Below are 27,373 nucleotides of genomic sequence, written 5' to 3' on the forward strand. Positions count from 1 at the left end.
GCACTTTTTTGGTCAAAACAGAAAGATTAGTAGTGTGACACATACAAATAGAGGTTTTTTTCTTAAATATCTTTGAGATAAACATCCACAAAAAAAATAATCCACAAATTAAAAAAGCTCTTGAACTATTTTTTTTTCAGGGAGGAAATAAGTAATGTATTTGGTAGAATACACAATTTAATTTTTCTCAGTTCTCCCTCTGAGACTAAAATCAGGATGAATACTTTCTTAACACCTCTGTAAATGTTAAAAAGTCTGCATTGGTTGCATCTCTTCACTTCCAGCTGCTATAGAATTTTGATTTCCAACCAGAAGGAAAATACAGTATCTGGAGAGGATTTCACAGACTACTACAGAGGAGGACCTGGAAGAAGTTTTGTGCTAGACAAGTTACTTCATTTTTCCTATATAGAAGGTCATCTTCAGATGAACAGATGTTTGGTCATAGCCTGCAACTCACTCTCCTTACAAGCCTAGAAGTGAAATTTTGCTTGTAGAAGACCCAAAGGAGATGTGCAGAATGTGATGAAGAAAACTTTGCAGGCAACCAGGAATGCAACCCACAATTAGAAGAAATACTCAGTGGCACAGCTATACATTGTGCAGAAGAAACCTGTAATGTTTCCGCTTTGTCTGCTGCTCCTCAAGCAAGCTTTAGCAAGCTACGGAGATCAGCACATTGCTGGAGGGTATAAAAAGAACAAGCATAGGTTAAAAGGTGATGGAACACTGTAGGGTATTTTCTGCACATGTATTACAAATTTCCTGTTGAAGGCTATGAGGGAAAGGGAGAAGTCAAAGGAAAAAATATTTTGGTTAGCTCAGCCAGATTTTAAAATAAATAAATGTACCCAACAGTGCTGCCTTGTTTGCATTTTCCTGAGAAGGGCTGTGTGTCCTGTAATCCAAAAATCTCCGAAGGCATGCACAGTGTTATTTCAGCCACAGTAGTCATCTCCAAGGTATTTACCATTTAGTCTATGATGTGAAAGAAATCGGGGTCATATTAGATGCAAAACAAGTCTAGGATTTACAGGCCTTCTGCCACTTTGACAATAGGTGCTCGTGATGCACATGCTTTGTTTTCCTTATTATAACTTTAGTTAATGTAAGAGGTTTTTATCAAGTTATCTAAGCCTCTAGAGTTTCTCAAGCAACCTACAAAGCAAACTTGAACACTGTTTTCATTTCAGTTATTATTTGGAGCATCACAATGATGTTAGTACTCAGGTTTTCATTATAATTACCGGCAATTTGTGTTACCCTTACTAAATATGTTTATAATGCACACCTTGCTTGCACCTTTGAAATAAGCGCCAGTCATGGCAGATTGCCATAAGAAACCTTGCCTATGAAAATATACAAAAAGGAACATAGCCTAACCTGAAACTTGAGGAAAATTTTTTTGATATTCTTTAGGATACACTTGAATGTCAATCTAAACATCCGAGAAAGCATTTTTGCCCTTTAAAAAAAAATTTTTGGTATCATTATTTATATGAGCAACAAAGACCCAGATCAAATCTGTTTGCATGCTTAGGATCTGTCTTTGCATGAGCCAGCCCTATTCGTTTTCACCTCAATCAGGTATGGCAACAACACTCGGAACTACGCTGTGCGAGTTGGAGACTATCACACACTGGTACCAGAAGAGTATGAGGAAGAAATTGGAGTCCAACAGATTGTGATGCATAAGGAGTACAGGCCTGACAGCAGCGACTACGACATTGCGTTGGTGAGGCTACAGGGGCCAGAGGAACAGTGTGCCAGATTCAGTACCCATGTCTTGCCTGCTTGTTTGCCGTTAAGGAGAGAGAGACCACAGAAAACTGCTCCCAACTGTTACATCACTGGATGGGGTGACACAGGTAAAAATGTTTTAATGATTTCTACCCACTGATCTCATTACCTGAGGCTATTTAAAAAAAAAAAAAAAATCTCAAATACTTAAAATAAGAGAATGCTCGAAATGGAACAGTTTTACTCTTTTCACGTAGGGGGATATTATTTTACTCTTTTCACGTAGGGGGATATTTTCTCTCCTGATCCTTACACAGGAATGACAACACTTTGTTTACTGAGTTTAGTTTGTGTTTGAAAAGTGGTGATGAACCATGTCACTCTAAATCACAGAACCAGCCAGTAAAATGGCCTTATTAAGACTGATAAGCATGAATGAAAAGCTTATTTGTTGCCAGGCACACCCTGCACAGCAGCTTATCACCCCCCGCCTCAGAATATAACTAACAGCTCTAATGTATTTAAGGTTTTTAAGGTAAGTACAATGAATATTTTAGAAAGGTTCTTTCAATTACGCTACTTCAATAGAAAAATGTATAGAAAATATACACATAATAGAATTTCAAGTCACATTTTTAGTCTCTCTTCATACCACTAACATTTTCAATCAGCAGTTAGATTTAAATAAGAGAACACCTTGCCAAAATCTATGAGAGCCACAATGCAACCTGCAATCCAGGCTTCTGGAACAAACTATCTAGTCACTTTTTAGGTTAGTACAAGGACCTCTTCAAAGGTCTTTGTCCTTTAAATGTTTTACAAATTAATAACATGTTTTACTTTCATGTTTTTATGGTGCTGAATACAGTGCAAGACAGCAACCACACTTGAGCCTTTGTTCCACTGACTCATTCAAACTGGCAAGGAGACAAGGTGGCAAGGCCAAATATCAGTTCTTCCTCTTTACATGCATTAATCTGTGTGCACAGATGTCTGGGTCACTGTACTACAATAAAGGAGATGGACTTGTAGGGTGGGGTTTTTTGCTAAAAACAATTGCTAATTCATTGCCTAGCTCTGTCTAGCTTTTTACACAATTCACTGAAAGTTCTGCAATACTGTTTACTTGGGACATCTATTTAAGGAAACATTAACCACTGCAATAATTGGCTTTAATTACGGTAAGAAATCACATCATTGCAGTACTTCAGTTGAAATTTCACATTTGCTATATGAATCATAATTACAAGTACTAAGATTTTACTTTAAAAAAAACTCCAACATTGGCTTTTATTTCCCATGTTTCCAACTGAAAAAGAGGTGCAAGCTATAGAAAAAGGCCAAATGATTTAAATCCTGACATTTTATAAACAGAGCACTGCCTATACGATGCAGGATTCACTACAGATAAAGAAAACCAAAGGACAGGTTCTGGTCACCCCCACAAAATGAAGATTCCTTTTGGTCAGGAGTCCATTAGTACTCTGGTACATAGAAGTTACCAGGATTGTGAAAGATTCAAATGACACTGCCGATCTCTACCAGAATACACTTGGGCTCAGTAACGTTAGCTCCTCAGCTGAGGTGACAAGCAAGCTTGCATGCACTTACAGGGCATAAGCGTGATGGCTGGCTGGCTGCTCTGCTTGGAAGCCAACAGAGGATGCAGGACCTATGAGGCTGAGCTAGACTAGATTTGAACTGGTGACCTAGAAAGGAAGTATTTCTACAGCTTTAGTCTCTACTGCTCAAGACACTCAAAAATAGCTTCCCCATTTAAGTATTGAGGCATATATTCTTGTATAAGACACAAAGTGTGTTTGGAACAAAACAAACTCCAGCCTTGGAAAGATCCAGTGAACACAAGGAGTACAACTACATCTTAAATTTGAAGCTTTTTTTTTTTTTAAAGCATCTATATTCCATATTTACAGTATCAATATAGTATTTTAATATTATATTTAATGGACAGTAGATTTTTTCAGTATTTAGTCTTGTTTTCAGTCATTTTACTTAATGATAAAACAGCCTGAAGGACTGACAGCAAAAATTGGATTAAATCACATTTATGTTTCCAAGACCGATCATCACAATGAGACAATAATTTGGGTCCTCTTTTTAGGAAGGGCTTATTCAAGAACATTACAACAGGCTGCCATCCCCTTACTTCCCAAGAGGGTATGTGAAGAGCGTTACAAAAGAAGATTCACAGGAAGAATGCTCTGTGCTGGAAACATCCAGGAACAGAAACGTGTTGATAGCTGTCAAGGAGACAGTGGCGGACCACTGATGTGTGAACGTCCAGGGGAAAGCTGGGTTGTGTATGGTGTGACCTCCTGGGGCTACGGCTGTGGAGTGAAAGATTCTCCAGGTGTCTACACAAAAGTATCATCTTTTGTACCCTGGATAAAAAGTGTGACCAAACTATGAATGTCTGTAATGAAAATGAAACTTTGTTAATAAAGTTTGAGGCAGGACAACTTGAAGAGCACAGACTGTGCACAGCTGGGGCCCACAGTGGGTGGAAACAGACCCGTTTTCCCAATTCATGTGTTTTTCTTTTTGTTAAATCCAAGCTGTATACACACAACCTTTCCCATCAGGGATTACTATCCAAACAAAATCCCTCCCTGGTAGGGAAGTTTATATATTCCACGAACAAATTACCATGTATCTATGATAGGCGAAAAGTGATAGCCAGCTTAGAGTAACATTGGAGCAGGACAGCTGGAGAGTTCACTGTGGGATTCACTGCCCACAGGAAGACTGTAGTAGCGGCAAGCTTCTCTAGAATTAATTACAAAACTCAAAATTAACCTTCAGTCTAGTTTATTTAATCAGCTCTTACTGTTTTCCTATTATTCCTATGATCTTACACTCAGCCTTCTAATTTTGACTCATGTTTCACTAGCTGAGACCATTAGCAGGTTGATTTCTTGGTAAGTCATTCCGAGTGTGTATTAAAAGTTAGAAGGAAGATAATCGTCAATAATCAGATCCCCAGCTATTCTGACAAATGTTCTCACAGCTTAGCGTGCATAAAGTACATTCCCAAGTAAAATAGGTAGTACACTGGAAGCTAGTTTCCCTGCAAACATTCTGCACAGCTGCAAGAGCTAGATCGAAAACAAATGACCTCTTATTTTCTTTCCTTTAGATAAATATCATTTGTCTTCTTTCTGAAATTCATAATTTTTAGGACATACAGCATTTTGAAGAGAATTTACTTTTCCTATTTACCACTGGCTGTCAGTACAGTATCAGACTAACAAACATCCCAATTCTCTCATTGCTAGTTTTGGAGGGGCTTTACTGAAGTCATACTAAGAACCTCTGTCAATCCTACAAGAGAGAGTTTTAAGTATGTGCGATGCAAATACTGGAGATGTTGAGCCAAAACCTGTCTGAAAAGGTCTATAAAGTCTTAAACTACTATTTTCTACAAGATAATATTTAGACAGACAACTCTCTCCTGCTTAGCTGCAACACTGGTTCAGACTGGTCTTACAGGAAAGGTGAGAGTTATATAGTTTTCAGTGATTTCTCAAGTACTGACATATTTTGATTCCATTTAATTCCTTTTACAGATACAGTTCCCCATGCTATGAAAACCTTAATGGTTTATTACAAAAATGCGCTGATAAAAAGTTACTCTAGATGTACAAGACAAATATAAACCAACTTACTATCCTTTCAGAAAGGGCCACCCCATTGAACTTGCCGCACAGAACACAGGAAGTAATCACCATCTTAGTGCAACACTAATGGGTATCTGTTCTGAAATATCTGTGACTAACTACAGTCCAGAGGGAGACAGGAAAGTTCAGTGCTACCTCTGTGATCCCTGTCAAAGGCCATTCTATCTGCAAGTGTGCTCTACATATTACATTAACAAACATGCTTCTTAAAAAGAAACGAAAGCCCTGTGGGCCGTGAAACACTCCAGTGTGACAAGTGTGGCAGACGTGTGTCACCACATGGTGATTGTGCAACCTGTGATTACCAGTGACTGTCTTCCTGTGTTTCGTATCCCCACACGCTCTGCCTACGACAGCGTTGTGTGGCCTTTTGTGAACAAAGTGCGATGCTTGTTTTCATGTTGTAAGTGGGCAATCATTCATTTCTGTATGGTTGTGTCTCTCTGGTGTTGTAACAAATATCCAAGACAACTCAATCTCCATACAAAAGTGGCAATGATATTACAGAAGCCCATGTGATTTAAGACTTGGCCCTTATTTCTCTCTGACCTCAAACTTAAGTTTTCAAGGGTCATGAGTGGTTTAATTATCTTGTTGGAACTGGTGCTGAACTAGTACACAAGGTGCTTTAATATATTTTAGTTTTCTGTAATTCCACACTATTTGAAACAGTGTGAAATGTTTTATTTAAAAACATGTCAAAAATCATAGTACTGTGACCACCTACTGTTAGACCTATTTGAAACACTCTGCTAGTGAACTTTAAAGCCATATAAGTTTTTACTTATACATAGCCCTTTTACTGAAAGGAAAGGGGAAGTAAATCTGTCAAAATGTATCTACTTGTACCATCAAAGCTTTGCTATACCAGACCCATTATTTTGAGACCTGTGGTGAAGTAGGCTATATAGTGCAATACATACGTTGTGTACAGGGGAAATAATTTTCTTTTAGAAGTTGCACCACAGAAATATGATACTGGGGGGGGGTAAATCAAATCTGCATACTAAATGTAGTAAACATTTAGATTTAGTACAGTAGTTCATTAGTTTTGATCTTTTAATAGGATGCTGAAATCTTAAAATGTTGCACTACCATTTTCATGCAGAGAGCATGCCTTTTCAGTTTCTAACATAAAATGAAATTGTCTTTATGTTATACCATTCTAACTTTTGTTCAGTGAGCCTGATGATGTACATGTATACAATAAAAACTGCCACACTGACTACAACTTTTATACATTAATCCTGTGCATAATGTACAAGCAGATGCTGCAGGAACATCAGCTGGGTAAACTTCATGTGAGCTTTCTTAAGTGAAAAAGGGTGCTCTTGAAAATATTTTCTTCAAAGCGTCTAAGCGTTGGGCCATCTTCTCAGAGATGGAAGTTTATTCTGTACGATGGAATTCCTAGTGCTTTGTGCGCTTTAAGTTAGACCAGTTAGGTTGTCATAAGTAAGTTTATCCTAATCTCTTAAAATGGCTTAATTTTTTTTTGACAGTTGCTGCTCTCCCCTTTGCTCAACTTTTTTAATACATACAAGGTTGTAGAAAAAACCTGCTCTTCAGCCTATGCTAAGGGTTTTTTGTATTAAGGAGGTTGGCCACAGTGTTTAAGAGTGGCATAAACTAAGAAAACATCCAGCGCTTCTACTACCAGATTAGATGACCATCTTAAACACTTGTGTAATCTATCCAGGTTCCTCAACGTTGTGAAGATTTAGTTAGATGTAGTCCCCCTGAACTTCCCAAGTTTTTGTCTATTTTCCAAAGAATATACTGACAACTGCATCAGAAACCAGGAACAGAAGCATTACTGCAGCTGACACACAAAGCTCATTTAACACGCGTTTATCTCAACCCTGAACAACTTCCCGAAGGGCCACTTACCTGTAAATCACAGATAAACCAAGCTCCCATTTTATGATCATTATATGCAGAATATCTATAACCTCAGCTGTCTTACTTCCAGGAACAATCACAGCATTATAATAGCTTACATTTAACAATAAGTCAGTCCTGAATCAATGTTCTCTATCCTCTTCAATGTTACTGCAACTATTCCACACTTTCTTTCACTGTATTCACACACAAGTGCTAGAATATTTGCACTCAAGATTTTAATGCTGTTACGATTTCAGAGTGGCAATCACAGAACATAACATACAAGAGGTCTAAAACAATTAGGCTCAAGTAGCAGATCCCAGTAGAAGAAACCACCCAGAAAACAAGAACTTTGTGGTATCAGGGGGGGAAAAAAAAAAAAAAAAAAAAAAAAAAAGGTTTTGTTTGTGCTCCAAGCTGTTGGGTAACAGCAAATGCAGTTAACTGAGGTAGTAGAGACCAGACCTAGCTCATGCATGTTGGATACCTGCTCACAGGCAGTAGTTCCTATTCCATTTATTTAGCACAGATTGCAGAAACCAACCATGTAACTTCCTGCAAATGCAACGCCAAGCAACCACGAACAGGAAAAAGATGACTTTGAAGAGTCTGGAAAGAAGTATTTACCTTTGTAGCAATGTAAAGGAAAAAAAAAGACTGGGTTGGGTTAAAGTTGGGAGAGGTGTGAGACATTGGATGTAATGCAGATGGAACAGCGTGCAGAAAAATAAGGAGCATCTATAAAGGTAAGAGCCAAGATGCAACAGGAACAGACTGGAAAGACACGACAACAGTTGTTTAGGAATTGCGAATTAAATTTTAAGAGGAATCATGAAAAACAAGCCATCCTAAGCCACATGGAAATGAAAGAGTCACATCTTTTAATACCTCTGTTGTACTCAAGTAATGAGGGAAAGCAGATTGCACTACCCTCTGTGCATGTGACTGGATGCTCATGAAAAGCTTCAGTCATAGAAAAGGCTATGTAACCTCATTGAGCATTCAAAACTAGTAAAAGATACCCCCCTAGCAAACATTATAGTTCATACTTTTGTATTTGACTGTAATTTTATGTTTTTCCTTCTCTTGATTAAAACCCACTGTTTTATCTTTGCAAGTTCTAAATATTTGATGAAGAGCTTAAAACTGAATGCTCACAAATCTAACCTGCAGGCCAGATCAAGCCACCAGGCCAATTTATCCAGCCTGTGATCTGCCTGCCACCACCTGTTCCCAAAAACCTTAAAGCTACTCCCCCATGGATCACAGGACTCATGACTCAGGTGGAAATACCAGTGACCTCATCACTTGGCTCACACAATGGACTAGCAGGACAGCTACACAGTCCTCCTCTAAGTTAGTTTCACACAAAAGGATGCTCTGTTATAGGAGGCAAAGACAGGACAGTCAGTGTTCAAAGGGCAACTTGTTAAAAATTCAGTTATGCACTGAAATTGCTAAAATACATTAAAAAGGCATCTGCTGTCTGATAAAAGCAAAGGTTAAAATTCAAAGGAACTGGGGTTAACACTTCAGACAACCACATCAATGCAATGCCATACAGTAGCTAAAAGTCAGCACCTGAAAGTCTAAACTTTTCAGTATCGTTTCAGTGACGACAAAAGAAAAATGCTTCTCTCCAGACCCTCATATCATATTCTTGACTTTTGTACTCTGCGTTGTTTTAATGCGTTCCAGATCCCTGGAGAAAGAGATGCCCAACCCCACTCCCGCTTCTTCCTATTTGTTTGCCTGCACCTGGTTTTCTTCTTGGGGTCAAAGCCAGTCACAAAATAATTTATCTAAAAAACTAAGGAAGCCACTTTGCATCAGGGTGTCTGCTGGAACAGCAACACCACCTGCAAGCAGTGGTAGCACGCTCTCACCCACACCTTGTCCCAGGGATAGCAGCAGCTCTCTCCTGCCCACTGCCTGCCTAGCATTTTCTTGTGTAAGATAAGCAAATAACAGCCCTTGTAAAACGCATGCGTTAACTTATTTTCTAAAAGTACTAAGGTTACTACAGAAGTCCACTCTTCTTGGGAGAAAAGGAAATTCACAGTACACACTCATGACTGTTGGCTACCAGGCCTGGCAGCCACAAACTTGGAACACTAAGCAGTAAAGATGTCATACGATAGGGTTGTACACAGAGCTGTTTAGAAGGACAGAGTAATCACACACCACGAATTAAACAGGTGTAGTACCACTTATTATAGCTCCACACAGAATATACATTCAGCTATACTTTCGCAATGGCAGGAAAGTACATGCTTAAAAAAAAAGAGAAAGATGTTTCCTATGACAGCTCCCTGATCTCCCTACCAATCTATTCCAAAGTGTGACTAACGACCATCGGAAGCAATTTCCTCAGATCTAATCCATGCTGTAATTAAAATCCACAATTCCGCCGCCCCCCCTGCTGTTGCCAAGTACTCCGCAGTATTTGCACTTCCTACTGCTCTCAGTTCTGGCTTCACAGATTTTGTTTCCCGGTCCTTTCAAAGCCCCCCTTCCCCTCTAACTCTTCAGTATGAAATGATTTGCAAAAAAATGTCCTTACTAACTGGAAGGTAATTCCACAAGAGATTGTGCCAGCATGGCTGGTATTAGCTAAGACAGTAAATTTACGTATAAGTAAAACATGTATCTTGTCCAATTCTGCAACGATTCACCATCTACTGGAGCTCCATGTATTTTTCTTGAATATGGATTAAACAGAAGATCCCTCGGCACCTGAAATTGAAAACACAGCTACATTCACAGTCACTGTTTCTCATCTGCAGCAGTAACCTGATTAACATCATGTGACTTCTGGAATGGCTACCAGACAATGCATCAGCCACAGTCACTGCTTTGCCCTGAAACCAGAGAGTCCCAAATTTAAGGCCCAGCTACCAAAAGCTGTATCCCCACAACAGGCAGATTTGGCATGTGTCAGGAATTCCAAAGAACACAGGCAGGTCTAGTTTTGGTTATCAGTCATCTTGTAAGGAAGAAGCGACACTTGCAGTGAAAGTCAATGTCTCTTTATTGACACATTTGAATGCTTTACATTGGCATATACACTAAAATTATGACTGCAGATTTCACATCTGTTTTCTAGACTTCACGAACTTACCTTCAGGTTATGCAGTACACGTATGCTCCTTGCAACAACCCTTCTAACATGCCTGAACAGCAGAAGAGCCACCACTGAAGGTGTACATGTCATCGGATTTACTAATACTGCAGTATGGCCAGCCACATGACAGAGCACAGCACAGCCACTAAACTACCAAAAGCATTATTACAATTGTTTAAGACTTGGTGACAGCCCAAAGATAGGAGCAGCAGAAAATCCCTGAAAGCAGCATAAAATGAGCTAGTCATCCTAACTGTATTTGTATAGAAGCAGTCAAGGTTAATTTTAGGCACGGTAAGCTACATTCCAACCCCTCTTTGCAAAGATGAGAGGAGGACTGCAGAACATCTCATTTAGGCTCCAAGACTGAACTTTCTGAAAAAAGCTAACTTCTGTAAAGTCTAAAGTGAGATTAAGATCTAGCCCAAAATTAGCTTTTGCCAGCTCTGCTTAATAACCAGAAATATTACTGCTTGCAAAAGGCATCAATTCCAGAAGATTAGACAGATCCACCCTACCCTAAGTAAAAAGTAAAAGTTCTAGTCACAGCTACTCCTAATATTCGCATGTGGAATTTAGCCCCATCTTCTTCTGTCATCACAACTCAAAGAGTGTTTTTCCCCTGTAAAAACAAGTTTGAGGCAATTTAATATTGCTACCAGAAACACATACAAGACAGCAAACATCACTGAACAGTATGACCCTCTCCTAGGAGTTGTAAACTGCTCTGAAACAAAAGCTATTAGTATCAACTTGACATCGCCCTCCAATCTGCAGTTGCAGATTACTCTTAGTACTCACTTCATTACAGCATAAACACGCTTCCTGAAAAAGACATTCTGCACAGACATTCCTGAGAAATCCGTGGATTCGGATGCCTCTAGTTTGGCAGGCAAAAGTACTGGCAACGGGTGTTTTATCATAATCCACTATTCCTAGCATATCTAATACATCTAGACCAAAGGCTAATTCTTCCTAGTCACACTACCTGATGCACTCGGTTATATTTCTCTGTCAATAAAACACACAAACAAACGAAGCATGCCTTAAACACAAAACACCAAGCCTGTACCTCGATTCCAACAGACAACTGTCAGTAGTTTAGTCGCTAAACATAAATTACCAAATCGGTATTATTCCCGCCCAAAACCTCACTTCTATGAGCGTATTACGTAACACATACCCAGTCACATACTTTTTGGAAGGAGGATCTTCAACGGCCGCAGATCCGTCTCCCGTACTTTCAGCTTTTAGGCTCCTAAGAAAAAAAAAAAGAAAAAAAAAAAAAGAGAGAATACGTTTAAAAACTGGACTCTAACCGCTTATTGAGGAAAAAAAAACAGGCGAAAGCAGAAAACGAAACAAAACAGAAAGCACAAAAAAGGGGGGAGAGGGCCCATCCCACGGCGCCCCACACCTCGGCCGACTCGGCCTGTTACTTGCTACAGTCAACGACCGATACCCACAAGAGGATAAAGGTTTTGCCAATTAGCAAGGAACTGCTCTTCCATGCCTAGGAAGGGAGACAGCCACGGGCGGCAGCCCCCATGGAGTCATGGATCCCCACTCCCGCCACGTGGCGGCCGCCATCTTCCCTCCCTCACGCCGGCCCCGGCGCCGCACGGCTCCCCACCCGCTCCCCACCTCCCCACGGGGCCCACCTGCTGCTCGCTCCGTTCCGTTCCGCTCCTCCGCCCGCGGCGGCTCCCCTCGGGCCCACCCGCGCCTGTGGAGAAGAGCCCGCCGCGCTGCCTCACGCCTGTGCCAGCGCCCGGTCCGCCTCCCCCGCCCAACGGTCGCCCCGCGCCCGGTCCGCCTCCCCCGCCCAACGGTCGCCCCGCGCGCCCCCCCCGCGCCCAACGGTCGCCCCGCGCGCCCGACCAACGGCCGCCAGCTGCACCCGCGCCGACGAGATGGGAAGCCCAGCGCCGCGCGCACTGTGGGCCGGGAACTGGGCGCTTGGCGGGGCGGGAGGCCCCACCCACGGGGCGGGGCGGAGGGCGGGGCAGAGGGCGACGGCCCGGCCCGGCGGAAAGCGGAGTTGGGTGCTGGAGCCGGGGGTGGCGGGAAGGCGGGCCGGAGCTGACCGCAGGAGGGGTTGGAACCGGTTACTTCGCTTCCCGGGCCTTTCTGAAGCGACTGAGCGGCTTTCCCAGGGGAAAACGGGTTCAGGGATCCACGGCGAAGGGGCTGCAGTTGGTCCCCAAACCACAGCTGTTCTCTTCGGCCCGCCTAGGCCGCTTTCTGTATGTGGACGGACATACGTGTGACCACCCGCCCGGTAAAGAAATGCTTCCTCATGTCAAGCCTAAGCCTCCCCTAATCACCATCCCTTTTACACCGCAGCAGCTTAATTTAAGTATTATTACAGTCACCCTCAGCGCAAGGAAGGGCAGTTTTTAAAGGCCGGGCACTGGCTGCAAAAGCTGCTCTCTGGCAGAGGCCGCACCTGAAAGGCGAGTTTGTATTCTGCGCGTGGGTGTACAGGAAAGAGGAGGCGGGCGATTTTGGCTTTTGCAGGCCAGATGCCAGTGAATTGACACAGCCAGGGGACCGAAAATCCGGCTCAATCAGCTACAGCGGGATGACTTTGTATTTGAATTGTTAGGGAGATTGTGAAGAAGAAGCTGGAAGTGATGACTAGCATAGGGCAGGAAGCTGCCTTTTGGCTCACATTTTAGCACCCACATTTCTTACCTTTTTCTCCGTGGAAAAGATAGGAGATTATTTAAGGCATATCTGTCACGTTAGGTGTTTTTCATCATTTTCAGACGACAAGGATGTAATACTACTGCTGCAAACATATGACTATAGGGTAGTGTTGTAGAATAATGAAACTGCTGCTAGGATTGTACAAAAGTGCAGAGACAAATTACAGTCCTACCATACCCTACAATCCCACCTGTCCCGTAAGCTTAACCTAAGCTCTTCTGACCTTGTACTGTTTGTGTTCAGGAAATTTATTTCCACTCTGTCATGTGCATAGAAGAGCTAGCTCCTGCCTTTAGTTCATAATGTTTTTCTTCCAGATGCAGTTCTACAGCTAAAACGCATGTACTGTGTTTGTATAAAAAGTTATGCAAAAAATGCTTTTCTGGTTTTGGGGTTTTTTTTTGTACAGGAGTAAATTGGCTCAGAATTTAGCTGAAGAAAGGAGCTTTACTGGGAAACTTAATAGGATCGACAGTCTTGATGAGATAATTGAGGAGACAATAGTAAGATTGCTTTTGGGGCAAAAGAGCCCATTTCTCTGAGCTCCTGAATAACACAGGCTATAGGATTTGAAGCAGTAATTCTGAGCCAAGCCCCTATATCACAGTTGAACTAGGCCACTTTTGTTTCATACCTTTTGGAAGAGATCTGATAGTGACCTTGTGCTACTAGATTGACAGCTCTTCTAGGTAGACAGACATGTGAGCAATGAAAAGTACGTAAGCCTTATTTTCCCACCTGAATTTCTCAAGAGAAAGAGAGGATCAGAACAGAAAAAGGGAAGTGAAGAAGGAAAATACTGTATTAAAAAATAAGTAACCTGACAGAAAACAGAGTGGTGAAGACTCAAGTTCACTATATGCTTTTCAAATCTATCATCCTTAATTTGTCTAAATTCCTCCTCCATTCAGGTTTCCGTAGCCCTTGGTTTCAGCTGTTAATTACTTTCCTGTTCCTGTGATTTGTCCTTTGATGCTGGTTGTTGTGCATTCTTCATCCACGTGGTCCACAGAGACAAAAAAGTGTCTTTTGCCTTTGAGCTCTAAGGATTTTGGGATTGGAAGAACTGAAAAGAAACATTAAATGAAAGCAGATAAATTGGAGACAGAGGTCAGGCAGGTGTTATTTGTAGCAAGGATCTTTTCCCCTTGCTTAGTACCTTTCTGTTATTACTTTACTGTTCCACATTTGTTATTCTTAGAGATTATAGAGATGGGTATTATAAAAGAAGCTTAGGCTTCTGAATTACAGATTGCATCATTCCTCTCTAATGAACAGAATATTTTGTTAACACAGGTTTCCTACTTTCTACACCTCTGTGAAGACATTAAGCAGCTTTTGTCCAGCTAGATAGTACACTTTTCTATTCTGCTCTGAATTTGTTGCTAACAGTGAATTTTCCTTTGGACATTCATACCATCTTTAGACATTTCTCCTAAGAAAGGTTTTCTCATGTCTGTGTAGGCTGATGCTTTGGCACAACTACTGAATCCCCAAGGCAAATAATTTGAATAAAGCCTGCTTGTTATCTTAAAAATAGCAAGCTCTGGAAATGTTTCTATAGCACATTAGCAATTTCTGGCGCAAGAAATAAAAAGTAAGCAGGAAGCAAAAGCGGTAAAACAAGCAGCTGCATAAAGCAGTAATATTCACTCACAGGGAGAGTAAGCAATATTTTTCATTTCTGAAAACATTTCATGGTGTTCCCGTGCTCCTGGATTGTGTTGTAGCTCAGTGTCAAGCTGCAATAGCTGCTAACAAACCTGGAAAAGGACAACTTTTGTGAACATAAAAATCACTTCCACGCAGCACTACATTTTCTTATCAGAGTTTATTGTTGCACTTCAGATACCATGCCACTATCAGAATAATATCTATTTTTATTTTAAAAAACTTTGAGAAAAATGTTTCCAGCAATTTTCATTCAATGTGAATGACAAAAGTATTACATCTATAAACATTGAAATATCTATTTAATTTCTTCCTGAGGAAGTTTCACATTTTTAAGCAATGAAAAAGGATATTCTGTACAAGATAGTCTGCAAATCATTGAAACTAATTCTTTCTGCACAAGTAGAACTGGGAAAATATCACAGCATTTTCAGGAATGTTTGCTCAAATAATTAAGTGATTTCAGATCAGGCTCTGTGTTTACTCCCCCCCAACGGTCACTTTCTGCTCATAATCACGCATTGATTTTTAATGGCACAGATGTCTGCAGAAAGCAAATTTCAGAATCATATTTATGAAAATAAAGGTGAAGCTCGCACAATCAAGCATTTGTTAAAGAAATTGCTTGTGCAGTTATCTACTGGGGGAACAGAAACCATGGCTGTGTTACCAACCACACTAAAACATCTGAATTTTGACTAGCAAATATAAATTCATTGCAATGTATCAGTATTTTTTAAGAGTGTTAATACTGACAGTCTGTTTCTGGAAATCAAACACTGATTGTAGGTAAGCTGTGAATAGAAGAGGTTAAACTTTGCCAGATAATTTATGTTGGATAACTTGCTTACTCAGCTGTACTCATGTGCATCCTATGATTTGGGGAATAACACATCTAGCTGTTGTCTGCATGCTTTGCTCAGACTCCTCATTCTTCACCAAGTTGACTGCACATTAAAAGTCATTCTGTTTCTTAAAGTCTCCTGTTAAATGTAAGAACATATTTGAATAGACTAGTTCTGGAGAAAAAAAAAAAGTGGCTTCATACCATCTTTGTATAAACAAGTAATAAGTGAACATCAGAAATTCAGAACTACAAAGAGCACCAGCAGTTTGCCTTTACTTCTCTATTGCTTTTGTGTCTGAGACTACCCCGCCTCCTGTACAAGAAGCTAATCTCGCAGCGCCTTTTCTGAAGATGCTAATGCTTAACAGCTGGATCTCAACAGGAGCTTAGATTTAGGCAGATTCAAGATCAAGCCCTTTCAGATGCACAGTTTCAGGACCAAAAGCTTGAGCTACTTTGTTCATAGTATTGACTTGGGTAAAGTTACCACACGAATCCACTGAAGGTATCCCTAGGAACTCTCATTTTGTTCTGAGTTCCCTCCCTCAGGAGGGGCACTGGGACAGTACAAGAGCTCCACCCTGCCGTTCCTCATCATTGCCACGGCACTCATTCCTGGAGGATTAGCTTTGTGTTTAGCTGCCAAACCAAGCCTAGTCCACCCAAGGCCATGGCTGTGCATGTGGGGGGTTTATCCTCCCAGTGGTGACTGCAGTTGGGCTGGTTTACCAGATCACAAACAATTTTAGGGGGCTCCTTGCCGTATCTCAGAGAGGACTTCACAGAAATAGTCCACAGATCTGAGACATGTCACCTTGTCTGTTGTAAAATTTCTGGCGGGACAATGCAACCAATGTGCATGGCCCCATCACCACTCTGTCTGTCCTTGACTGCCCACTCATTGTTCTGTGGAGGCCTTGATTTCCCAGAGAAAGAAGACAGAAAGGGAGTTCTTGAAAACAAAGAATGAACTATGAATGTGGCTGAAGCCCATTCCTCCTGCACGTAGATGGCACTCAATTTGTGTGCAGAGGGTCCTCTCACCATGAAACCTTCAGGCACTTGATAGTGCCCAAGGTTTTTCCTATTTTCTTCTATTTTATAATTGCTGCACTGAAGAACATGGAGTAACTGAGGCAGCAGCGAACACAACAGGAGCTTCATGCCATCACTGTGGATTTTTAAAAAATGTTTGAGTGATGTTACATCAGGTTATATCAAGGGTAAAATCAATCATGCCAGGATGAAAACCCCAGATATTTTCTCCAGTTATTCAATTTAGTTGTAATAAATCCATATAGATGCTTGCAGGACGCATAAGCTGCCCATAGCATGCAGAGTATTTGCTTTTACAGATGTTCAGAATCCAGAGTGTTTCTTTTATCAAATAAGTATTTTAAGACAAGTCAGCTTTTGGGACGAATCCATATGACAGGGAATATTTAAAGTGAAATAAAAATTCTCATTCTGTCTAATAAATAATAAAGATGTTCGTCTTAAAAAATGTCTATTCTAGTAGGTCCTCATCATTAATCATGCATATTCCCTTAGCAAAAATGTGCTGCGTAAAGAATATTGTTATATACAGCAAATTTGTCTAGATTTTTTTCTTTACAGGCCTATCAAAACCACGTATTACATAGACAAAATCAATAAATAATAAAGATTAGCAGTTAGAGGTACAGTAAGGATCTCAACATCTGTTTTCTATTTAGGGAATAACAGACTGGTTTCCATTCCATTACCTTGAAAGTTAAATTATATGATTACATAAATGTCGTAAAACAGCACTGAGACAGAAAAAGGTTTTCCACCATTTGATGCATGTTTTTAACTATTCACCCTAAAACGAATCATGAAAACATTATAAAGCTACTGTAAAAAGCATTGCATTTAGTACTGTAGTTCTCTTTTGTTTTCACTACCTCTTCATGCCTTTAGAAACACTCAGAGCCAAAGTTCAGTGGAGAAGCATTAAGGCCATACTCAGTTTTCATTGATCTTCTTTCTCAACTTTTAAGTACTATTAATTAGACTTTATCTCACATCTAAACTGATGCATTGTGAGATGCATCATTGAAATGTATCACATAAATGTAAGGCTGGATATTTGTGTTTTCCATGATTAGAGTGTAAATTTCTACCATGATTACACATTGTGTTTATTTCCCCCCCCCCTAAAACTTATTCCTAATATATAATACCAAATACATTTAAAATGCCTGGAACCAGAACCAGTATTTTCATCTGGAAACCTGACAGACTTTTGCAGCTGACGTAAACTGAAGGTTACTGAAAGATGCTACAATTTTGATCAAGTTGAGGGATCTTGGAATACACAAAGCATAGACTGAAGGCAAATAAATTAAGGAAAAAATAGTGGTGCAAATTAAGGCAATCTAAGTATGGATCTGTTTATGCTCTTTATGAGTTTTTCATTCATTTCAGTGGAGTCACTCCTGATTCACAGCAAAGTAAGCCCAGAGTGCAGTATCCGGATCTGGCTGCTCATAGAAGCCAGGAGTGAAAGGCTGTTCATTGCACTGCTTCAGTTTGGTTCACAACTGTTGAAGCATAATACTGCTCATAAGGATTATACTGCAACTTTTGTGCTTCACATGTCCAATTAAATTTCTGTTCAGATAATAGCTATATTCTGTATTTTGCTATTTCAGTCAGTACAAAATCAGACATAGTAATTATGGACAAAGGCCCTTACCACATTGTAAGGGTTTTGTTGGTTTTGTTGTTACAGGCTGTAATCACAGGCAATGGTTTGGGTTTTGTTTTGTTTGTTTGTTTGTTTGTTTTGGGGGGGGGGAGCGGTTCTACACTGCTTTTGCCTGTGGCTTCCAGATTTTGCTCTGTGTATTTTGATGCTGTGCACAGCTAAATCATACATGATAACTGTACCTCTCACCCTTGTTAGTATATACTTTGGGTATTAGCAAGCTGATTCCAAAGGCAGCAGTACACTTGGCATTTTGTGCTACATTAAATTTTCTTATTTTATGCAAGACAATAATCAAATAGTAAGAAAAACTGTCAGCGGTCTAACAACGGGCTACAAAACCTGCATGAGACACAATACTTTTAAACTGATATATAAAAATGTAAATATTTACTGTGGAATTGGACAGGTCATGTATCTCTGAAGCTTATACCAGTTGCAAATAACTTCCACATATGTGCACAGCAGTCCACAAGTCCACAGGCCCAGAAATGTTTATGAGAAAGATTTGGCCCACCAGAGCTCTAAGAAACACATGTATTTTCACAATCCACATGCCAGCACATGGAAACAATTTCTATCTTTTACCCTTTTTTGAAGAGGTATATCTTACAAGACCTTCTGGTAGCTACTGGAGACTTTAGGTATGACGACTGAAGTGTGGAGGAGAGATTTCAAAAAGCCTTTCTTCAATGCTATCTTACTTTCTGTAGTTCCTGTCTCAGCCACGATGGCAGGGGTTGTCCCAATTTGTGTAGGAGTTTTGACAGTTCCACGTTGTGATCTCTGTAGTAGCTTGACAGAAAAGCCCTGCACTGATGGATACAAAAGGAGATATTTTTATTTAATAAAATGCTGTACTGCAGTTGCTGTGAAGTCTAGGTTTCAAAGTTTGTTATACCTGTGTCAAAACTTTACTTTCTCTTATGCAATTTATATTGTTTTATGCTATCTACTGCATGCAAGTTCAAGCTCTTCAGTTAGGAGCTGAACTGTAAAAGGTAATTTCAAGAGAAACAAAGGTTTTCCAAAATGAACACTGAAGTCAAAGCAAAGGATCTGATTCTACTCTCAGATAGTCATGTAAATTAAGAATCACACTGAAGCTGATGCAGTTACTTTGAATTTACTGAAGTGTGATTGAAACCAAAGCTTCCAAAATATCTTCATACGTAGGCATGTATCAATTAGTAACCCCATTTTCAGATGTATTTAGAGTTGAAAAATACAACAATAAACGAACACAGTCTTGTCCTATCTCTGGCCAAAAGCCTTCTCACCCAAAAATTTTTATATCAGTATGATTCTATAGATGTAAAGTTACTTATAATTTAAGTACTGTGAGAAAAAAATCCTGACTTACTTGCCACACTAATACTTACTGCTGTTCAAACTGTAAGTTGGTATTTGCATTTTAGTCAGGCTAAATGAAATGGGAATAAAGGACAGAACAAATGTAAAATTACAGCTAGAAAAGGAGACTAAACTGCCCTTGAGCACAGGCTGCAGCATTTGATCTGATGGAAATATCTTCATTTGAGCATTTGTATTTATAAAATTCATAGAAACAGAACCTAACATCTCTTAAAACTGGATTATATGAGAGTCTGCATTACTTGTCATGGTCTAACTGCTCTCAAAGACAAGGAACCAGACACAAATACACATACCTGATCATGACTGAGAAAAAATGATGCACTGCGGAGCTTCTGCTGCTTAAGTCACTTAGGTAGAGGGGACAGTTTTCACAGTGAATTTCAGGGAATTTCAGGGGTGCCAAGTTTATTTTTCTAAGGGGTGCCAAGTTTTAAAAGTTGTTTTTTTAATGACTTAAATTCTTCACATTTGAAATAGAGAACTGAAAAGGTCTATGCACTCCATAGCTATCTTAAATGTTTCATTTGTAGAGAAAGGTAGTTAAATAAATATCATCTACTTGATTTTGTCTTCTGTCCCTTCTTATGATTTTGCATGTGTGGTGTCCCATATGTGGCAACTGAATCCCTGTATAATGCCAGTGAGCATAATGGTTTACCTCAGAATCCATAGGAGGGTATTTTCTACCTTTGCTCTTTCCAAGACACTTTGTTTTTCCTTCTTCCAGGAGCTGACACCAGAAACCTTTATGTGAATCGAACCTGAAACAAATATTTTGCAGCGTAAAGGCTGTGAGATACTGTAAGGAGGATGCATCTCCCAAGTTTAGACTGAAGACTCAAAAGAGTGAACCTAAGGTTATCAGTCTTATTTTAAGGGCAACCAAATCTAAATGTCAGAATCCAAAGGATTTGTGTACGTATGTCTTTATGATATACAGAGTGGATATTACATTCCTGACTGAAACCAAGGAATCTGTCTTGCAGCAAATGTCAAAAATAAAGAGAAACTAATTCTCTTTCCTTTCTGGTTATGCATGTCAGCATTCCATGTTCCACTTATGGAAATAAAATTCCTTTTGATTCATCGAAAATTCATATGCAAATCTCACAAAGCAACACTTACTTTGTCCGTTTGTCAGAGGTCTACTTCTGGAACAGTCAAGTTCCACATTTCTAACTCTGAATTGTGTTCTTTGCAGACATTGAAGAATACATCCTACTGACAGCTCGGAGAAGTATGAGAGGCTTTATTTTGCAGTGAGCTTACTTACAGACTAATTGGCATTTTAGAAATGTAGGAACATGTGAAAATGATGATTAAATTAACTCACGTTAGGGCTTCAGAGTAATTATAATGAGGAGAGACTCCTAGAAATTTCTGCACTTCATCCATTACGGTAGATGGGTCAGTTCTCAGCTGCTGTCCATCAATAATTAGCAACTACAACAAATAAAATAAACGGAAGTGTAATTTAAAATTTGTTGTTTCAAGTTTCAAACTGAAACTTCCACCTCTGCCAAATTCATTCACTATATTAGAGTACTGCCCCGGAGAATGATAATTGGTCCAGTTTTAATTGTCATCATCATTAATCACCTGGGAGCAGGGTAAATGGCATGTTAATTTAATCTGAAATTATATTAAATTGGAAGCTGTTGTGACAACAGAGAAATAGGAGTGCAGGATCTAGAAAGATAAGAAATATTGGCAGGAAATAGAATGAAATTTGTCCAGCCAAGAAAAAAAAGTATTAATGTCTAGGGAAATAACGTATAATTCTCACAGACACAAACATATACATATATATGTTACAGTAATGTTGAAAAGCTTGTCACTGGAAATGACCAGAAAGACAGAAACCAGTAGGTAGATGTTAGGTGAAATGCCTTATTTCTAAACCCATACAACAATACATAATTGTATTAAAAAAACTTCTTTGAGAATATGAATAAGGGCAGATGTTACGAGGACCTTAAGGCAGGGATGTAGGTAGATACAGAATGTGCAACACTTCTCTAAGTAAGCCAGGTACTGGTAGGTAATTTCTTTTTCTTCTTTTCCAGTGCTTGACCATATACACACTCCCAGTAGGCTAGTTCAGACAGGGCCACCCTTTTACCTGGAGATGAATCTTCTGGGAAACAGACACTACCCGAGAATTTTATCAAATGTGGTATTATGCCCACATGACCCACTGATGGTGCAGTGAGTTTGGGTCTTTGTGACTGTTGGAAGAGAAGCAAAGTCCCGAATGGATTAGTCAAGCAGTCGTTTCCTGTCATGAAAACACCTCTACTTTTTGCATCATGCTTTAGTGATGAAAAGGAGAGGGTAAACAGATTCGCAGATGGTTCAACAATCTCCTTCTGCAAGCAGTGCTGAAGCTTGTTTTCACTTTTCCATGCAAGCAGAGATGCTAAAATCATATGAATTGCTTCCAGGACTGGATGAAACTAAGAGGTTTGCAAGACTATGAGGTTTCAGAGCATAATCAAAAGGGAGAAAATGTCTTTTCTTTTGAAAGATCAGTCTTGGAATTAGCCATATATAGCAGGCAGACTTAGAGATGCGGATTAGTGCAAGTATCAGGCTGTTCAGAAAGCAGTAGCTCATTCCAGAAGTCTTTGCAATCAGATACACAGTGACTGCCTGAGTCCAAAAATGAACTCACTGCTTTCCTAAGACATAAGCTTTGAAAACAAGCCTTAAGTGCTTCATAGCAGAGAGGTCAAAAACCACCCCAAATGGGGGATATTTCCACCTGAAAGAAAAAGAGTGAGGTTGTTTTCCCTCACTATTTAAAAAACACGTAGAGATAAATATCTGTGCCATTCCCACTTCTGCCACCCCAAAAAAGACATGCAAGAAAAAGATTTACAAGTGGAAATTAATTCAAATTCCTGACATTCCCAGGGAGCAGGTAACAAAAAATGCTCTCTCTCAACCTTCAGGGAGGTTGTAAGGAACTGAGGCAAAATTTTTCCTTACTTGTACTGATTTATTCATATGCTGATCTCAGGAAGATGCAATTTCATGAAATCCCTTGAAATGTAAGGCATTTGTGAGGTGGAAAATTTAAATAGTGTTAATTTTTACAAAGTAGGTAGCTTCATATATAATGAAAACACTATAGATGAAGTATTCTGAGTCACTTTACAGCATATTGATCATTTTACTGTAATACTGCTGACAGCTGAGGAGATTGTTTAAGTCCTTGCTCTGCCACTATGTCTCTTGTGTGTATATATATATAGTGTCTAAAAGTCAGCATGGAGGGAGAGGAGCAAGAAAGACAGTTTGGAGAAAAGAACAGCTTAGAAACAGCTTGAGTCCTTCAGCTTCAGACTAGCCATTTAATGATGGCTGTTGCAAAATCAGCTTGATTTCCTATAGGGCTGGTGCATGAGCATATCTTTTGGTTCATGGGGGAGCTTGTCATGCTAGGTCTTCTTTTCTTCTGTATGACTGCATTGAAGCAATGAGTTGTAGGCAGGAAATTAACTTAAGAGACATGAGCTTCCTGAACTTCCAGAGATCTGCCTTGGTGGCCAGACAAAAGAGGACTTTTTGTATGACAAACTAAGTCAATCAAAATTCTAAACACCTGAACCCCAAATTTGCAAAGTACTCTGAGATTTGCAAATTCTTACCATGTAAGACAAGCGTGCCGTTACCACTCTTCTAATGAAAAGGGGGACCTTGCCTATTCCTGTTGCTACTTCTACCACTTACTGTATGCCTGCTGACTTCATAACAGACATTAAGACCTCAATTCAGTCACATGTGTAGAGACCCCCAAATTTATACAGCATTAAAAATTATAGATAGCCTCAGCTAGTCTGGGTGAGAGCTCTTTTGGTGAAAGAAGGCTCTCATTTTTTTAGATAAGGCTATACTTTCAAGCTAAGCTGATTTTAGGTCTGCCTTATGTAACTGTTCTATGCTTCAACAGTTTCTTGAACTTGTTAACTAGTTTGGATGTGGCCTACTCTATACCGTTGCTTTTGCAATGCAAGTTAATCCCTAGTACTTTTACAGGGAAAACGTAAGGCTACCAGGGCTGGTTCTTCGCTATCACTGTGGGATGTAAAATCTGGCAAAAATCTGAATGACAATGCATATTGTTCAATATTCATGGGTTACTTTTGGAGGAAAGCTAATGAAAACATAATGTAGAGAATTTCATGTGAGTATCACGATATTACAGTATTGTGTATCTCATGAAGTCTGCAAGGCTGGCCCAAAAGAGAGTATGTGGAGACTAAAACCAACTAGATGCATCAGAGCTTCCTTGGCACACCCTGGGAAAACAGAAGGTGCAGACTCCAGCCAACTTGTCTCAGCTAAGCGAGTCCTGGATAAACAGAAGGTTCAGATTGCAGCCAACCTCCCCCAACTAAAGTAATCTTTAAATGTTGGGTGGGGAGTAGTGCCAGACACACTGCTAATGTCAGAAAAATCCATCCCAGAAATAAATCTACCAAGGAGATACTGATCATGTGATATTGTCTGCCTGGTCTTGTATATCACATGATGTTCAGGGCTTAGGATGTGCATCCTTTGAGGCTTGATCTTATACAGGGCCAGAAGGAGGCTAATGATTTGTATGTTATATGCCAACAGTAGCTTACAGGGAGATCCAATTTTCAGGTTGCTTATGTGTGACCTGTACTGAAACCTATGGGTCCATAAACGCACATCCTTTGAGGCTCAAAGACACACACAGAGAAACTGCTCTTAACACAAAGAATACACGGAGGATTCAGGATCAGTGACAGATACCAAATGTAGATGATTAGGAACACCAACATGCCAAACTGTTTCAGCACATGAATGAATCCCAATCAGAGGGTCCGATATGTGGATGCACCATTATGGGCAGCAACGTGTGAGGAACTTGCAAAACCAAAGTGTGCAAAAGAGACCCAGTGCTTTGAGAGTTACAGAAAAGTCATGTTAGGCAAAACATGAATTCACCTAAAAAACTGGTGATGCCCGAGATGGCAAACACACTGAGGTACACAAAGGCTTTATCTATATTGCTAACTAAAACAAATCAGAGACAGCTTTCTGGTCTTGAGGCCAAATGGCACAGCATGACCTGGATCCATGTTGCTAAACTCTCTCACCTGCAAAACCAAACTGGTAGTGTCCACAATCCCCAATGGTAATCGTTCTTGTTACCTAAATGTGCTCTGGAACTGCTTGGCAAGATGCTTTTTGCTATGGGTCCAAACTGTGCCAGAAGTGTGTTAAAAATCAAGCAGTATGGACAGTGTGTGAACTCTTGCACAGGTACAGCTTTATTTACTACTACAATCATAGCCTAAGGAGGCTGACACCGTGGGAGATTACTGCATGAAAGGACCAAGAAGTAGGTGAAGACACGGATGCATTTAAATATTAAGGTGTTACAAAACCACTAGATCACATCCATTTCCATGTAGTAATCCCCATTTCAGACGGAAAAGGTATTTTTTTACACCCCAAAGCATTCAGACACCAAAACTCTTCTCAATTCATGCAGGGAGGGCAATATCCCAGCTGACATCTTTTGATGCTTGCTGATACTTGCTACCACTCAGAGTAGACAGAAATACTATTGAGCAGCTTCCCTTTAGTTTCCTTCAAATTTTTCTTTTGGGAACCCTGATGGACCATCTGATATTAAAGAGACCACAAAGCACTGCATGCCTGTTTCTCTTTTCCTCAACATTATTGACAAAGAGCCAGACAGAGTGATGAAAGCATGAGCAAATGAAAACCAGCTGTAAGATAAAGGCAGTTCAAGGTACAAGAGAGTTGAAGGAGCACCAGTGATGTTTCTTGAGCTTCCAGATTATTGTTCTGATTTATTTTGCAGAAGAAGCTCCCAGCTGTAGTATGCTAAGACATGACATCCCTAGCAATGACAACCAACTACTTAGAACATGGCTATGAAAAATTACAATCAATGTCTTCAAACATGCTCTAGTATATCTAGGATATCCCTGAAGATCAGTATTCAATAGGGAAGACTTTTACAAAGGTAATCTTTTAGGATTTTATATATGTAAGATTAGGATGTCAAGTTACAGTCTTATTCACCTGATAAGGTGGGAAGTAAGTTAGCCATCTTTCAATATGGGTAGCATACCATCCAGGTGCTAGACATCTCTTTTGGAGAGCTCTAAGCTCAGATGGGGCTCGAGGTCCAGCTGTGATCACCTGATAGAAGCTGAATTTTAGAGCTGCAGGATCTTCATGTGATCGCTGATGCTGTAAAAGAAGTTACATTGCTGGAACTTTATGGACCACAAAAGTTGAAAAAATAAGACAAAACTGGTTGGTCTTACTGACCTGGTCTTACTGACCTGGCCTTACTGACCTTGTCATGAGCGATTATTTACATTAAAAGTTACTTAAGAAGTCATCATCTGTATTAATTCATTGAAAATGCTGGGATAAACATTGTATCAATAAATATTGCTTGTGTCAAAAGAAATCAGAAGCTAGACTGATAATAGCAATAACAAAACAGAACGTATAAACATTTATTTTCAATAAACTGAGTGGCAGGTTTTGTACAAATGAATCGGGCACAATAAACACAAATACTAAGAAGCTCTGCTTCAAGTAGTTTCATATTTTCTTTTTCTAGCTTACATAAGGTAAATACTCAGAAAGGCAAATTTGAAGAAAGGTATTTATGAGGATCATTGGATAATTTAGGTCAGAAGGGATCTCAGTCGGTTTCTAGTCAAGCCTCCTGTCCAAAGCAGGGTAAGCTATGGGATCAGACTCAGGGCTGTGATTACTTCTCATCAAAAAATAACATAAAATATGTTATAGAAGTTCTAAGAACTTTCTTCTCTTTAGAATTTTATCTTTTTTTATATATATCTTTATTTTGCCAAATTCCTGTTGAAATCTGCAGACCAGAAGAAGAAAAATTTCTTGGTATATCTTGTATTTTGAGCATGAACTAGATAACCATGTCTATAAACTAATTTTTTTATGTGCTGATTACAAAAAAATCAAGGAAGTAAGCATTTTTACATGCTTATATTACAGGCAGATTTTGAAAAGGTGGTTTCTGGTATTTTAACCCTTTCAGGGTTACTTTGACAGATACCTCAGTGTATGGGTGATCATATATGGTGCACTGACTGACAAATAAAAGCTTGTATTATGCACACCCTTTATATACATATATACTGAAAGGATATACAGAGAGGATTCAAGGTGGAAACCTCGATTGGTGCCTGCCTGTGTTCTTCAGAGTGCATACCTGGTACCAGGAATAGGCCCGATCAGATGGGTCGATGAGGATGGTGATGATCTTGGCCTTGGGTATGAGGGAAGCTGCTCGCTTAGGAGCTTCCTCAGAATGGAAGTAGTTGGCACTTTTCTCAAAGAGGAAGTCGGTGGTGACATTAGAAGGAGTGGGGAAGAAATCCATGTACCTAGGAAAGTAATATCATTCTCAGAGTTACTTAAAAGTCACACAAAGGATGACAAATCTGTTAAGTGTATTTTATTCTAGAATAATCAATTAAAATAATAGTCTAAATGCAAAATAAAAGCAAACAGAAGTTTACATTATA

General features: G+C 39.7%; 2 protein-coding genes and 1 non-coding gene across 6 annotated transcripts in view; 1 reads left to right on the top strand and 2 right to left on the bottom strand.

Annotated features, from left to right (window-relative positions):
• Positions 1–6,669, top strand: part of PRSS12 (serine protease 12) — a 46,763-nt gene extending 40,094 nt beyond the window's left edge. For 2 of the 3 annotated variants that reach the window (XM_069803626.1, XM_069803860.1), the window contains exons 12-13: positions 1,588–1,868; positions 3,863–6,669. In XM_069803626.1, coding sequence (XP_069659727.1) covers positions 1,588–1,868; positions 3,863–4,170 — 589 coding nt within the window. In that variant the 3' untranslated portion in view covers positions 4,171–6,669. Of the gene's footprint in view, positions 1–284; positions 1,562–1,587; positions 1,869–3,862 lie in introns of those variants that run through there. The other variant, XM_069803710.1, reaches the window with a different exon arrangement.
• Positions 6,670–11,876: 5,207 nt separating this feature from the next.
• Positions 11,877–12,007, bottom strand: LOC138688077 (small nucleolar RNA SNORA24). The gene has a single exon (XR_011327143.1). It is a non-coding gene; the product is annotated as a small nucleolar RNA SNORA24 (small nucleolar RNA).
• A 2,963-nt stretch (positions 12,008–14,970) lies between these two features.
• Positions 14,971–27,373, bottom strand: part of LOC104316988 (bifunctional heparan sulfate N-deacetylase/N-sulfotransferase 3) — a 205,274-nt gene continuing 192,871 nt past the window's right edge. For both annotated transcript variants that reach the window (XM_069804723.1, XM_069804651.1), the window contains 5 exons: positions 27,058–27,232; positions 25,875–26,045; positions 21,118–21,227; positions 20,443–20,545; positions 14,971–19,222 (listed from right to left, as the gene is read on the bottom strand). In XM_069804723.1, the coding sequence (XP_069660824.1) occupies positions 19,103–19,222; positions 20,443–20,545; positions 21,118–21,227; positions 25,875–26,045; positions 27,058–27,232 (679 nt within the window). In that variant the 3' untranslated portion in view covers positions 14,971–19,102. The remainder of the gene's footprint in view (positions 19,223–20,442; positions 20,546–21,117; positions 21,228–25,874; positions 26,046–27,057; positions 27,233–27,373) is intronic.

This window comes from Haliaeetus albicilla, chromosome 1 (assembly GCF_947461875.1).
Source record: "Haliaeetus albicilla chromosome 1, bHalAlb1.1, whole genome shotgun sequence".
Classification (NCBI taxonomy): domain Eukaryota; kingdom Metazoa; phylum Chordata; class Aves; order Accipitriformes; family Accipitridae; genus Haliaeetus; species Haliaeetus albicilla.